General features: G+C 47.3%; 1 protein-coding gene across 2 annotated transcripts in view; it reads right to left on the bottom strand.

Annotated features, from left to right (window-relative positions):
* ELP1 (elongator acetyltransferase complex subunit 1) overlaps positions 1-14242 on the bottom strand; it is a 106612-nt gene that overhangs the window by 79521 nt on the left and 12849 nt on the right. For both annotated transcript variants that reach the window (XM_084628036.1, XM_084628037.1), the window contains exons 5-12: positions 10157-10237; positions 9693-9778; positions 6302-6401; positions 4830-4920; positions 4169-4292; positions 2966-3059; positions 1948-2178; positions 1421-1591 (exon numbers count right to left, since the gene is read on the bottom strand). In XM_084628036.1, coding sequence (XP_084484162.1) covers positions 1421-1591; positions 1948-2178; positions 2966-3059; positions 4169-4292; positions 4830-4920; positions 6302-6401; positions 9693-9778; positions 10157-10237 — 978 coding nt within the window. The remainder of the gene's footprint in view (positions 1-1420; positions 1592-1947; positions 2179-2965; positions 3060-4168; positions 4293-4829; positions 4921-6301; positions 6402-9692; positions 9779-10156; positions 10238-14242) is intronic.

The raw sequence follows: 14242 nt of genomic DNA, 5'->3' as shown, positions 1-14242 counted from the left end.
CCTATTAAGAAGAACAGATGAAAGCTGTGCTCTAATGCAAAAAAAAGTCAGAATGAAGGTGGCAGAGATCAGTACAGAGCTAATTGTAGACAGATCATTGTTTGTTCATCACCTGGTTGTGTCCAGATCTCAGTACGATGCTGATCTATGTTAGACTTTGGGAAAGTCTGAGTTCTCCGTGGTAGCACTATCGATGTTCGAATGCGACGGAACAATGCATATGTGCCAGGCAAAAAGCAAACTAATGGTCATTTTGCATGGTCTTCCTAATCCAGCACCTACTTACAAGGGGACCAGAAACCTTACACCAACAGAGACCTTACAACATAGCAAACATAGATAGTGTGGCTGAGGTAAAAACTCGCAAACTAGAAACTTAACACCTGCCAAGATGTTAAGGGTTGCTTTTTTTTTTTTTAAACATAAGCAATGCATCTTTGTGTTAAAGTATAATTAAAATAAATGTATTTGTAAACATTTTCTCAAATATATATATATACACATGTACATAATTGTTCTAGGTTTGTCATGCTTGGTATCACTGCATCTGTGGGAGAAAGCTTTCGAAAGATACCCAACTTGACCCATATCCAATGATGCTATTATCAAAATTTCCAACTGAAAGACATGAAGCTGGGAGTGGGGGTGGCTGGGATGTCAGCGAGTCCCCTCTGCCACACCACGGAGGTGGACACCACTGAAATGATGATTCTGTAGGTTTTTACAAATCAAATGACACCTTCCTGACCCTTCTGTTACTGACTCACCCATGGCCTGAGATTTTGCCACACAATATTCCAGGACTAAAATCCTTGGGACAAGCAAACAACTCCAGAGTAGTACCATCCCCTGGGAGGAACTGCATAGGCTGGATCAGACCCGGATCAAGAAGCCCAGATGACAAAGAAAGAGCTTGTGGTGTAAAAGGTCAGCCTGAACTAACTAACTGAGTGTCCCTCATTTGACCTTTGAGCTGACCTGAGACTGTTACCAAGCAGGCAAACCCTGCTGGAAGGGCATGAAGCCCTGGAACTTGTCAGGGTCTCCATGATGGGGGGGAAGACAGGGGACACTTGGTAAGCCCAGCATGCGGGAAGACGGATTGTTGCTTTAGGATTGTTTTCCTGTAATTCTTCTGTTCTAAATACAATAAATGCTCTGTGAAAACTGGCTGCTCACTGTGCCGAGAGAGAGTGAACCACAGGTGCTGCACTCACTGCAGACTTGCTGGGATAGTAAGAGTTAACTGCAGGGGGACAGCAAGCCTAGATCCCTTATCTGGAGGAAGAGGGACATGGGTCCCTGCTCATACAGACATGACACTTGGAGGTCTGAGACCTGAAAGGGCGCGCTTGAGAAGACCATGGAGAGAGCAGAGGTGCAGCAAACCCAGGAACTGAGAGAAAGAGGAACCACACACCGACTCTGTAAATGGAGATCCTGTTGCTGGCGTCGAGGACAGCAAGGTCTGCGCTCTTTGCGGGGTCTGGGTGGAATGCGACCTGGTTCACCGCCTGCTGGAGCTGGAGAGGGAATGTGCACAGGGGCGGAGGCAGCACAGAATGCTGGAAGGCCGTTACTAGCACCTTATCTGAGAAAACAGGAAGCTCAGGCTGTGAACCATCCCACGACTGCAGCTCCAGCTCTGACCCGGACTGCAACGGGCACAGCAATACTGCCAGCGGAAGGGGCGGCTTGGAGCGTGGGGAGGGTACAACGAAGGGCTGCTCTGCTCACGGAGGCCCTGATTGAAAGCCCATTAATTGGGACTCTGAGGGGCTTTGGATTTAGCCCTGAAGGAGGGAGCTCTCCCTCACACTAGGGTCTTTTATCATGTCCCTCAGTGACTCCAGCACTGCAATGCCCCAGACAGACAGACCTGCTAAACAGCGGACACACCAATGTTTAACACATCCCCCCGCCACTGACTTGGTCTCCAGCAGTCACCTCCATCAATAACGGCCACGCTGGCCACAAGGCGGCTCTCCTCCCCAGTGCTGCGGTCGGTGCTCCAGTGCCAGTCGTAGCAGAGGGCGTGCCACCCCCTGCAGAGAGCGTGCAGTCGACGTGGGATCTCAGGGTCCCACCGCAGTGACACGAGCTGGCTTTTCTCAGCGCTGCCAAAATGCAGGCTCTGCTTCAGGTACCAGTGATAGTTCCCCACTGTCCAGAGCTGAACTACACAGAGAAATGTCGTCATTACGCATTGCATGGGGGCTGGGGCAGTAAGGTCACAGCTGGCACCCTGCCGGACCTTTCCCACTCACAGCTTGGGGGGATCCAGCTGAATGTTCGGGCCCTATCTCTGTCATGGCCGCCACCAAAGATTATTTCAGCAGCCCTTCAGCCTGTCTAACCTTCAGTCACCCTCTGCTCCAGGGAGGAAGACTAGCTTTGGGGTTAACACACTACACTGGACACAAAAGATCCCGGTTCAATCCCTGTCCTGCCAGACTCCCTATGTGACTAGGGCCCAGTCACTTTGCTCTCAGTACAGGGGGATAACCACCCCTCCTGTCTCCCATCCTCTACCTTGCCTATTAAGATAGTGAGCTCTTTGGGGCAGGGGCAGTCTCCTACTGTGTCTGTGAAGCACCCAGCACAAAGCAACCCTGAGCTCAAAAATTTGCTAAAAAGAACCTAAAAATTCTGTGCTCCTCCTCTTCCCTGCAAAAGACCTTTCCCCAAAGGGGACATCAGCTTTAAGGGCTGGGATCCTCAGTCACTGGTGTAGATGTTTCAGAAGCCCACTGATGGGCAGTGAGGTTTGGCATTGCTTCCAGAGCAGCTGGCCCAGACAATGCCCGTGAGCAAAATCTAGTGAACCAGGGCCGTTTCTCCTGACCTTGCACAGGCACCTCAAAACACTGAGCAGAATCTCCCCATGTCTTCTGGCATATTGCCTCCCCACACCTCCTAATTAACGTGCACTTCGGGGCAGTCAGGGCACTGCAAGTATTCTTACCATAGGTGTTTGTCCCGGAGTTCTTTTCTTTCTTAAGATCTTCCAGCCAAACTGCCAGGATGGTAGAGTCTAAGTTCCAAAGCAGCTCGTTAACCTGATGGGACAGAGTCTCTCATTGGTGTTTCTGCCCCTATACGAGGCAGACCACTCAAGGTTAAAAATGTTAGTTGGCTCCCCCCTTGCCCAGACAGCACACAAGTGAGCACACCATTGCAGTGACTAGAAAGCAGTAAAATATTACAAAGCTTATGCCAGGAAATCCCCCAGGCATGATGTGAAGATGGTAGACCCCAGCCCTGTCTTAGGAAACTAAGGGGGGAATTAAGTAGAACCTCTTATACACTCTGCACAGTGCCTGCGGGAGGGAACAGCTTAAACAAGCCCACTGAGGAGTCACACACTCTCCATTCACACAACAGTCGTGCTCTGCCGTATTTTAGATCCTGCTCTTTCCCATGCATCACCTGCAACCCCACCCCAGCTACAAGGCACAGTGGTGTGGCTGAAATAGAGCCTTCTCCCCAGCTGGGACGAGACCGTCCAGAGGCTGGAAGTGTTGTCTCCAGAAGATCCTGGTGATCAAATGCTAGAGCCTCTTGAGGGGCTGCTGTCTCCTCAGTAGGGAACGCACTTAAAAAAATACACTGTCTTCAGTGGGAGATGGGTTGAGCCAATGGTTCTGCTCTTGCTCCTAGGTACTTTGTGACCAAGAGATAGATAAGAGCCTGATTTTAAAGAAATCTGAATTTCCCAGGGTGCTGAGTGCCCAGCTGGAGTCAACAGGGCCACCTGTAGCCCAGCACTCCTGAGCTGGGCCCGTGCATACTACAAGGGACTCTTTCACCCAACCGCTCTTGTAAAGAGTCACAATTTGGTGCTTCCTACCTCCTGTCTCTTTCTGTAGAGACTAAAGTCTGTCAGTGACTAAAGGCAACGATGGGCCCAGTCTGCAGAGATCAGACCTAGACACAAATCTGGATCTGCAGTTTAGATTCAGATCACTATCAAGATGAGAACTAGCAACTAATTTGAAGTCTGGATCCAGGTTACTCTAGATTTGGGGTTACTCAGATCTGGGCCCGTCACTACTGACCACTGACCACAACCCTTCATGTTCAGCAGACCCCAGCAGACAGGTCTCCACACCAAGTAGCAGCAAGCACTGCATACACAGGAGGGCGACAGCCTGGACCCCTCACCTACCTTGGCTTGGCCTTTCTGAAATGGGAGGGTGAATTCCCCATGAACGAGACCATTTTTCTCAAAGAAGACAACATCATGTTTGTTGGGTTTCTCCTGTGTGGATGCTATCAGGCTTCCAGAGGGCCTTAAAACAAATGCAAGGGTAAGCATGAGTGACCACAACTGATTGCAAATTTAAGGCAAAGAACACATCTAGCTGCTTGCCCTTGCCCAGTAGCACACAAACCAAAGGAGGACCAGAGCATGTGCTGTTATCAGGCCTCCAGCCAAAGCTCTTGCACCGCCATGCAGACCTTACTCCGGGTTCACAACACCCCTGTAGAAATAATATTAATACAGGAGAGGATAAGTGCTGCTGTCCCTCCCAAAGCTGAGCCAGCCTGGTGAGGTGTTGCTATAAGACCATACATAGAGCCTAACCTCTCCTACCAGCTCTGGCCTCACCTCCTGAGTGGAAGGGGGAGCTGCCCTGGGAAACAGGAATGATTGGCTCTAAACGGCTCTTCCTCTTTACATGTTTGACTAGAAGGAGGGAAGCTCAAAGCACGAAAACAAAGGAGGGAAAGGATCCTTCAGGCTCTGACAGATGTTGAGGAAACACCTCAGCCAGTGAACAAAACCCAGCCCCATCCACCAGGAACACACGCTGCTCATTACTCACTTCCACGCCAGTGCTTGTTCTAGTCCTGGGATAGGCTCACTTGTCGACTGTAAGACCAGCTCCCTGCTCCACACTCTGACCTTCCGGGCTCCTACACGAGACAAGGGGTGGGGTGGGGAGAGAGAGACAGGAAACTCAGGAGAAGCGTACTCTGCTTTTGGTGGGGTGAGGTGCGGGTGGAAAGGGACAACTTCTTCATGAAGACCCAGAGCACAAATGCAAAGTATGGGCACCCCTCACAGATAATGGCAGCTGCGGACAGGCTCACTGGAATTGCTGTGCAACTCACAATTATGACACAGCTGTGCATGATTTTGCACAAAGTTGGACAATTTGATTGTGACCATTCTCCTGCTTAAAGCGTCAGAAAATAACTCTTTTCTGCTTGGAGTTTCTCATGTGCATTCTATATTCAAACTTCCCAATCAACTCTGAGTTTCACATGTCCTTCCATTTCTGAGAGTTCAGATTCCAAAAACAACTTCTTTTGCATTCTGAGATGCGCTGAACAGTTTTGGCCCAGCCACAATTAAAAGACTGCTTGATGCGCGACATTAACTCCTTCCGTGCATGGTCCTGAATGAGAACAGGGGCCCAGCTGACACTTGAAATAAATGAGGGTCAAAATCCAAACTGTTTGGAAGACCAGCTTCTCTGGTAGCAGTTTCATGTTCTGACAGAATGCCCCAGATAACAAATGGGAGAGGCTCGGGTCTGGCCCTGCAGAGGACAGCCTAACTTGCACCCTTTGGTTCTATAAGCTAGGACGTTCTGTTGGCACCCCAACTGGGTAGGGACATAACACTGAGTTACAATCACAGCTATCTGCCAGAACCCAGCACCCGAAGTTTCGATCAGAACAAGTGAAGTATCAGTTAGTGATAGCAAGTTACTTACTCCCCAATACGTTTGGAAACCAAGGCAAAAGCCACATAAGCTGGGTGTTTCTAATGGGCAGGAGGAGCAGTTTGGAAAGGTTTGCTTTCAGAAGAGCATGGTTTCAAAAGTTTGCTCCTAGCCTGAGACAGGGAGGAGTGAGAGGGAGAAATAAAACACACCAGCAATTCTAGCCACTGCTTTGCTTTCCAGGATGCGGCAGAAACTACCACCCTCCTTGTGCAATAGCCATCACACCAATTCTTACCTTGGCTAATCTCTGAATCCAGGCCTGAGAGACAGACAATTAGGTCAATGGAAAGTGAGAAAGAGCAGAGCTGTGAAGTTAGAATCTAGGCCCGTTTCCCTGCACAGGGGCATTTCAGGTCCAGAGTTTTACTCAGACCCATCTATACTGAAAACCAGGCCCAAAATGGAAGGAAAAACCTTCCACTTTTTTCTTTAATTGCCAATTACTAAATATGACAAAGTAAGGCAGCTTTGCCAGCTTGATAAACTGATAGCCTCCCACACCAGCATAGGTAAATACTTCAATTTGGGGCTGGGCAGATTTTCTACATCAGTTAATCCCATACCTGTCTGTGGACAAATAGCGCTCACTGCTACAAACTGCCCATCTCCTCTCCAGGTGACTCGGGGTCGGCCATCATCAGAGGATGAAGCAGGTGGCACTTCCTGAAGTTTTACAGGAAAAACCAAAGGATCAGGTGTAAGTCTGAAATGGCTGCTGCTGGAATGGCCTTTGACTACAGAAAGCTATTGGCTGCCCCTACCCTTTGCAAGAGTCCATTATGTAGTTTATTACAACAACAAAAACAGTGTTAAAAGAATGTTAAGGTGGCAAAGTTAAACACTCAACAGTTAGGAAATGCCAGTAATAAGACTGCCCATGCAACCTTAATTTGGCCCCCTTGTGCGCCTGCATTATGATACTGCCTTTAATGACAATCACATCCATTTTAGTCACAGGTCTTCTCACTTTTTCAGTGCACAGGACAGACTTTGCTCTAGGGATGAACCAGGGCTGTGTAGTAAAGGGGGCTGTTGTCTGTGGGACCCTGTCTGATGGGTTGCAGAAGTTTGAAGGTGTGCGGTGAATTAGACAGGGAACTGCAGAAAGAGAGAGGCTGGTCTTCTGGTTAGAACAGCTGAATGCCAGACTGGAGAACAGGATTCTATCCCTCCCTCTGCCATGGGGTTCTTGTGCGATGCCGGGCAAGGCACTAACAGCAACACATTCAGAGGTGATGGATCACTAACTGTGTGCTCCTTGTTTCCTGGGACCCTGAACTTGAGACCCTGGGGTCTGATCTGCAGAAATGCTGAGCGCTCACAGCTGCTACTCAGGTCAACGGGAGCTGTGCTGTGAACATATGAGGCACTATACAATAGCACATACGCTGAAAAATCATGCCCCAGGTGTCTCAACTTGGGCATCCAAAATTAGTGGAATCTTTTGAAAATTTTGGCTTTAATCTGTGCCTCAATTTCCAATAACACTGCACATCTCACAGGGGTGCTGTGAAGACACATTTGTTAATGTTTGGGAAGCGCTCACACTTCGCTGATGAAGTGCCAGAGAAGAGCCCATGAGGAAATTCAGAATTCTATCTTCATAGCAGAGTTCAAACAGTGTGAAAAATAATAAGGCATGGGGGACACACTGAATTATGTGGCTAAAATAAAATATTGACTAACTCTCATTAAGTCACCAGTGTCCACCCTGTACGCTGAACAAGGCAGGGGTCCTATGGAAAAAAACTGTCCGTGATCATAATGTAAAAAGAAAAGGAGCTACAGCTCACTTCATCGGATGCATGCTCACGAAAGCTTATGGTTAGTCTCTAAGGTGCCACAAGTACTCCTTTTCTTTTTGCGAATACAGACTAACACGGCTGCTACTCTGAAACCTATCATAATGTAGACACACAAGGGAACAGAGTTAAGGCTGTACAAGTATCCTTCATTCTGGCTTTGCATAACTATTGAGTGCTTGACTTTGCCATCGTAGCGTTTCTTTAACTTAATTTTGTTTGTGTTATTTCCTAGGATTTAAAAAAGTAAACGGCAAAAAAAGATTCCACCATGTGACATCTCTCTGAATTTGACACCCATCCAGGCTATCAGCAGGGCTGGAACCATAGACCCAAGGCATAGACCTCTGCCACGTAAGCTGAGTAACTGTTAGCAGTAGAGTAGAATCTCAGAGTTATGAACACCAGAGTTACCAACTGATCAGCCAACCACACACCTCATTTGGAACCAGAATTAAGCAATCAGACAGCAGCAGAGACACACATACACAGAGCAAATACAGTACAGTACCGTGTTAAATAAACTATTAAAAAAATAAAGGGAAAGCAGCATTTTTCTTCTGCATAGTAAACTTTCAAAGCTGTATTAAGTTAATGTTCAGTGGTAAACTGTTGAAAGAACAACCATAACCTTCTGTTCAGAGTTACGAACATTTCAGAGTTACAAACAACCTCCATTCCTGAGGTGTTCGTAACTCTGAGCTTCTACTGTAGTAGGTTGTCATCTGCCACTGGGACCAGCCACTAGAGGGGGATGAGACACTTTGCCAATGGGTTTCACAGATATTTTCTGACAGCTGAGGAATGATGAGTCTCAGAGACCCTGGGCTTCATTCCGGGCTCAGGAGGAGAGCATGCTCTAGTGGGCAAAGACCTTTCTGCCCATTTCCCCCAAAGCCTGACCCCCTTCCTGCCCTGTACTCTCCAATCTGTCTCCTAGTCCCAATGCCAGTCTCCACTGCTCCCCACGTTCCACATTCCAGGCCCAGTCTCCTTGCCCAACCAGTCCTCACTTCCCCCTGGGGGCACCCCAAACCAGTCACAGACTTCCCTTCATGCTAGCTCCAGTCTATTCCCCCTGGCACCTTGTCTCAGTCTCCTTGCCCAACCAGTTTAAGGCACTCCCAACTCCTTGTCCTATGTCAGACTTCCCCACCTCCCCATCCTTGCATTGGCTTCTTGTCCTAATCTACTCCCTCCCGACCCAGCTCTTGATCCTCTGTGCTCAAGTCAGGTTGCTTCCTCCTCCACACGCCCTGGGCCCCAGCAAAGGGTCACTGTGTGCACAGGACACAATATCCCTGCTCTCAGCTCTGGTGCCCGGTGCCACAAAAGCCCCATGCAGCCAGGGACAGCAATTGTAGGGAAAGTCCTGCTCAGCCCCTGAAGCCTGGGATGGTGTATGTGCAGTCCAGTTGCCATGTAGGAGCTATGAGGGGACAGAGAATGCTCAGTGCAGACAGGATCTTCAGAGAATTTAGCTGCTGCACTTTAACAAGTATGAAATACTTCCTGAAGGCTTATAACTTGACCAATTTTGGTGAATTTTTATGGAAACAGCAAAAGGCACAGGCCTTGCCATATTTTCAAAGTCTATGCCCCAAAGTTTGGGGATGCTATCGTTTGCCAATGAAACAGCAGTAAGTACTTTTAAAAAACTTGGGTAAAACAAAATATTCCTCTCCAATCTCATTCTCAGAAAAACAGTTGAACCATTTTAGGTGAAACTTTAAAAAAAAAAATCCTGTGACAGACATCTGGCGTGAAAGTTTCAATGCAAACAGTTAAAGTTTGGCAAAGATGCAAGCAACCGAAAACAGGGTCTTATAACAGGAAGCACTGGGCAAATTGCACTCCAGGCAGCACCACCTGCGTTGCCTGTTGTGTTTGAAAACCACTCCGAACCCGTCAGGTGCTGAGTGAGCAGTACAGCCATTCAACCCTGCATTACTGAAGTAGAGAGGGGGGAAGTATTTGACTTAAATCAAGTGAACAGTGAACAAATTAGGTGATAAATAGGGACATAATGTCAGGGAAGAAGCAGGAGAGTGTGAGCATCATTTCTCTGCATAGCATGGAGGGAAAGACAATAGCTCTCTCTGTATAGCTGTCCCTCTGGGCAACATGGAGACCTCATATGTCAGTGCAGTACCGTTTGCTTGCGATGAGCTGCCTGTTTGCCCTCTGATCCATGGAACTGTGTCTCCTTTTTACCCCAACCAACAGTGATGAACTTTCCTACAGGAGAGAGAATTGCAATATCTGAAGACTTACAAAATGGTACCATGCAGTTTGACAGACAAATAGAACCTCAAGGCAGCATCACCTTCCTAGCCTATTGTGCAGGATAAGCTGTTAGAGCTATTCTATGGGATGCATTTCCTAGAGATACATGTGGCTAACAGCACTGCAGCAGCTGGGTAACTTTCCAGCAGGTTTGACACATTTAGCGCCTTTGCTGCCAAGAAAATATTGACACTCAGCTGCAATTTACTAACCTGACAGTAGTATCCTGCTGCCTCCTGGGCAGAGTTCATGCTGTTCGTTCATTTCATTCATTATTATGAGAGAACAATGAAATACTTTTGAGTGTCTGTATTCACTGCAACAACTCACCTTCCCCAAAGTCATCCTGGTGGATCTCCCTTTCAGTAATTGGTTCAAAGTCCTTTGTCATCATAATAAGAGTTTGCTGACCTGCATTGTAAACAGACGAGCCAGGATTAAAAATTACATGTGTGGTATTCTCCAGTGCAAGAGAGAAGGTTGAATTCAGTTTCCCTGTTTGTCACATAGCAAAAGCAGAGGAAAAAAAATCACTCCCAACAACAGGAAAATATGATTGTAAAGCCACAAAAATTGGCAGGGAGACTCAGAGGCAAGCAGTTCTTGAACACTACCTTGAATTCAGCTTTGAAACTGAGTAGGTTTTAAGTTGACAGTGATTCCTATAAGTAGAAAAGGTCTTAAAGCAAAACCACAAATTCAATGCAGTAACATCCAAAAATCTAGTGAAAAACACAGCAAATGTATTGAATTTCTTACCTCTACAATTACAATTGTAAAATCTCAGTGTTATTTCACCTCCGCACGAAGTCATGTTTATCTTTTTAATGAGTCCTATTGTGACGCTCTGTACCTTGGGGGAACACCATACACCCCCGCATGTTCATCTTTGTAAAATGATTGCGTGGTATCCAATGCAAAGTTTGTCACGTTGGGTTTCTTCAGAAGGCTGATCATGCACTGAGCATGGTTGTAACAGTAATGTTATAATAAGGTTACAGGTTATAATTTCATGTATATAGTTACGAGGCTGAATATGTATCCTCATGGCTTAAAGCAAGCCCAGGAAAAAACTCTGCCTCTCTGTTCTTGGAGTTCACACCTCGTCAGGGCATGGATGGGATAAACCCAGCCCAGCCTCACAGGAACAATGGATACTGGCTTAGGCAGCAACAAAACAATCTATTAAACCCTAGAGAAAGTCATCCCCTTCCTTTGGGCAGTTTGGGACTGTGATGGAGTAATGCCCACCTGACTCTGAGGAGGGCAGGGGGTGGGGGAGAAGAGAGGGAGAAGAGCCAAGAGGAAAGAAAGGACATGATAAAAGGGAGAGACTCTCTCTCTTCCACCTACAGCAAGTTAAAGAAGTATGGGCTGGATGAATGGACTATAAAGGTGGATAGAAAGTTGGCTAGATTGTCAGGCTCAACGGGTAGTGATCAATGGCTCCACCTCTAGTTGGCAGCCGGTATCAAGTGGAGTGCCCCAAGGGTCGGTCCTGGGGCCGGTTTTGTTCAGTATCTTCATAAATGATCTGGAGGATGGCGTGGATTGCACCCTCAGCAAGTTTGCAGATGACACTAAACTGGGAGGAGAGGTAGATATGCTGGAGGGTAGGGATAAGATACAGAGGGCCCTAGACAAATTAGAGGATTGGGCCAAAAGAAATCTGATGGGGTTCAACAAGGACAAGTGCAGGGTCCTGCACTTAGGAAGGAAGAATCCTATGCACCGCTACAGACTAGGGACCGAATGGCTAGGCAGCAGTTCTGCGGAAAAGGACCTACGGGTTACAGTGGACGAGAAGCTGGATATGAGTCAACAGAGTGCCCTTCTTGCCAAGAAGGCCAATGGCACTTTGGGATGTATAAGTAGGGGCATTGCCAGCAGATCGAGGGACGTGATCTTTCCCCTCTATTTGACATTGGTGAGGCCTCATCTGGAGTACTGTGTCCAGTTTTGGGCCCCACACTACAAGAAGGATGTGGAAAAATTGGAAAGCGTACAGTGGAGGGCAACAAAAATGATTAGGGGACTGGAACACATAACTTATGAGGAGAGGCTGAGGGAACTGGGATTGTTTAGTCTGCAGAAGAGAAGAATGAGGGGGGTTTTGATAGCTGCTTTCAGCTGCCTGAAAGGGGGTTCCAAAGAGGATGGATCTAGACTGTTCTCAGTGGTAGCTGATGACAGAACAAGGAGTAATGGTCTCAAGTTGCAGTGAAGGAGGTTTACGTTGGATATTAGGAAAAACTTTTTCACTAGGAGGGTGGTGAAGCACTGGAATACGTTACCTACGGAGGTGGTGGAATCTCCTTCCTTCGAGGTTTTTAAGGTCAGGCTTGACAAAGCCCTGGCTGGGATGATTTAGTTGGGGTTGGTCCTGCTTTGAGCAGGGGGTTGGACTAAATGACCTCCTGAGGTCCCTTCTAACACTGATATTCTATGATTCTAAGTGACAGAAAAGGAAAGAGACCTGGGTGTGTTGGTCGATAATAGGATGACAATGTAATGCAGTTACAAAAGAGGCAAATATGATGCTATGATGCATCAGGCAGGACATATTCGAGAGAGAGAGAGGGAAGTAGTAATGCCATTTTACAAGGCACTGGTAAGACCTCATCTGGAGCCCGTACAATTCTGATCACCCACGTTCAAGAGAGATGAATTCAAACCGGAACTGGTGCAGATAAGTGATCGGGGGAATGGAGGGCCTATTATATGAGGGGAGACTGGAAGAGTTAGGCTTGCTAAGCCCAGCAAAACAAAGGTCGAGAGGGGATGTGACTGCTCTCTATAAATACATCGGGGGGGGGGGGGGGGGCAACAGGGAGGGAGAAGAGCTATCGAAGATAAAGGACAATATTGGCATAAGACCAAAAAGATATTAACTGGCCATGAACAAATTCAGACTGGAAATTTGAAGGTTTCTACCCATTAGAGGGGTGAGGTTCTGGAAGTCTCCCAGTAGGAGCTGTGCAGGCAAACAACTTAATTTTGAGAGAAAGCTGGACATGTACAAGAGGAATTGCATAGCAGGGCCTGGTAGCTCTTAGAGTCCCTCCTGATCCATGTCAGATAGTCATAAAAATCTCATGCTTCAGGTCTTCAGCTGGTCACCCACAGGGTCAGAAAAGGATATTCTCTCTCTCCCCCTCCCCCCCACAAAGTATTCTGGGGTTTTTCATCTCCTTCCTCTGAAGCACCAGGGATGGCCACGGCTGGAGGTAGGACATTGGCTGGTACGGGCTGATGCTTTGAGGTGCCACTAAGTCTCTTTCTCAGGTGGCTGGTTCTTGCTCACATGCTCAGGGTCTAACAGGCCATATGTGGGGTCAAGAAAAATTTTCCCCCCAGGTCAGATAGGCAGCAACCTTGGGGTTTTTTGCCTTCGTCTGCAGCCTGGGATGCGGGTCACTTGCCAGGGTTATCTTGGTGTATGTCACTTAATCAATTCCCTGCCATTCCAGGGACCTTGGGCACCTCACGCCCTCCTGTTCTGTCTTTGGAACACAATAGTTTAGACTAGGGCTTTGATTAATCGCAGTTACCTCATGCAATTAACTCAAAAAAAATTAATCACAGTTTTAATTGCACTGTTAAACAATAGAACACCAACTGAAATTTTTTAAATATTTTGGATGTTTTTCTACATTTTCATATATATTGTATTCTGTGTTGTAATTGAAATCAAAGTGTATATTTTTTATTACAAATATTTGCACTGTAAAAATAAGCAAATAGTATTTTTCAATTCACCTCATACAAGTACTGTAGTGCAAACTCTTTATTGTGAAAGTGCAACTTACAAATGTAGAATTTTTTGTTACATAACTGCACCCAAAACCAAAACAATGTAAAACTTCAGTGCCTACAAGTCCACTCAGTCCTACTTCTTGTTCAGCCAATCGCTAAGACAAACAAGTTTGTTTACATTTACAGGAGATAATGCTGCCCTCTTGTTAAGGCTTGGCTACACTTGCGAGTTACAGCGCATTAAAGGAGCCCCAGGCGCACTAGCTCACTACCCGTCCACGCTGGCAAGGTATGCAGAGCACTCTGACTCTGCAGCCACAGCACTGCTGGGACTCTACCTCGGCGAGTGGAATAACATTTCCTGCGCCCCCGCTGGAGTGCTGCAGCGCCAGTGTGAACGAGGTGTTGCTTTACTGCGCTCTGATCAGCCTCCGGAAATGTCCCATAATCCCCTTAAGTCAAGCAGCCACTCTTCTCATTGTTGCATGAAATCGGATGCAGGAATGAGGAAATGCCCTTTTAAAGCTCCCATTCGGAGAAGCTGGCTGCTTATCAGCTCCGAGAAAACGCAAACGTTTACTGATTGCTTTGAGTGAGTGAGAGAGAGGTGGGGGGAGGGGGGTCTGAACTTACAAGACAGCTCGCTGACACTCAGCACCC

This window comes from Lepidochelys olivacea (assembly GCF_965140295.1).
Source record: "Lepidochelys olivacea isolate rLepOli2 genome assembly, chromosome: 5".
NCBI lineage: Eukaryota > Metazoa > Chordata > Testudines > Cheloniidae > Lepidochelys > Lepidochelys olivacea.
Note: the sequence above shows the minus strand (reverse complement) of the source record. Positions and strands in the feature narration are given on the sequence as shown.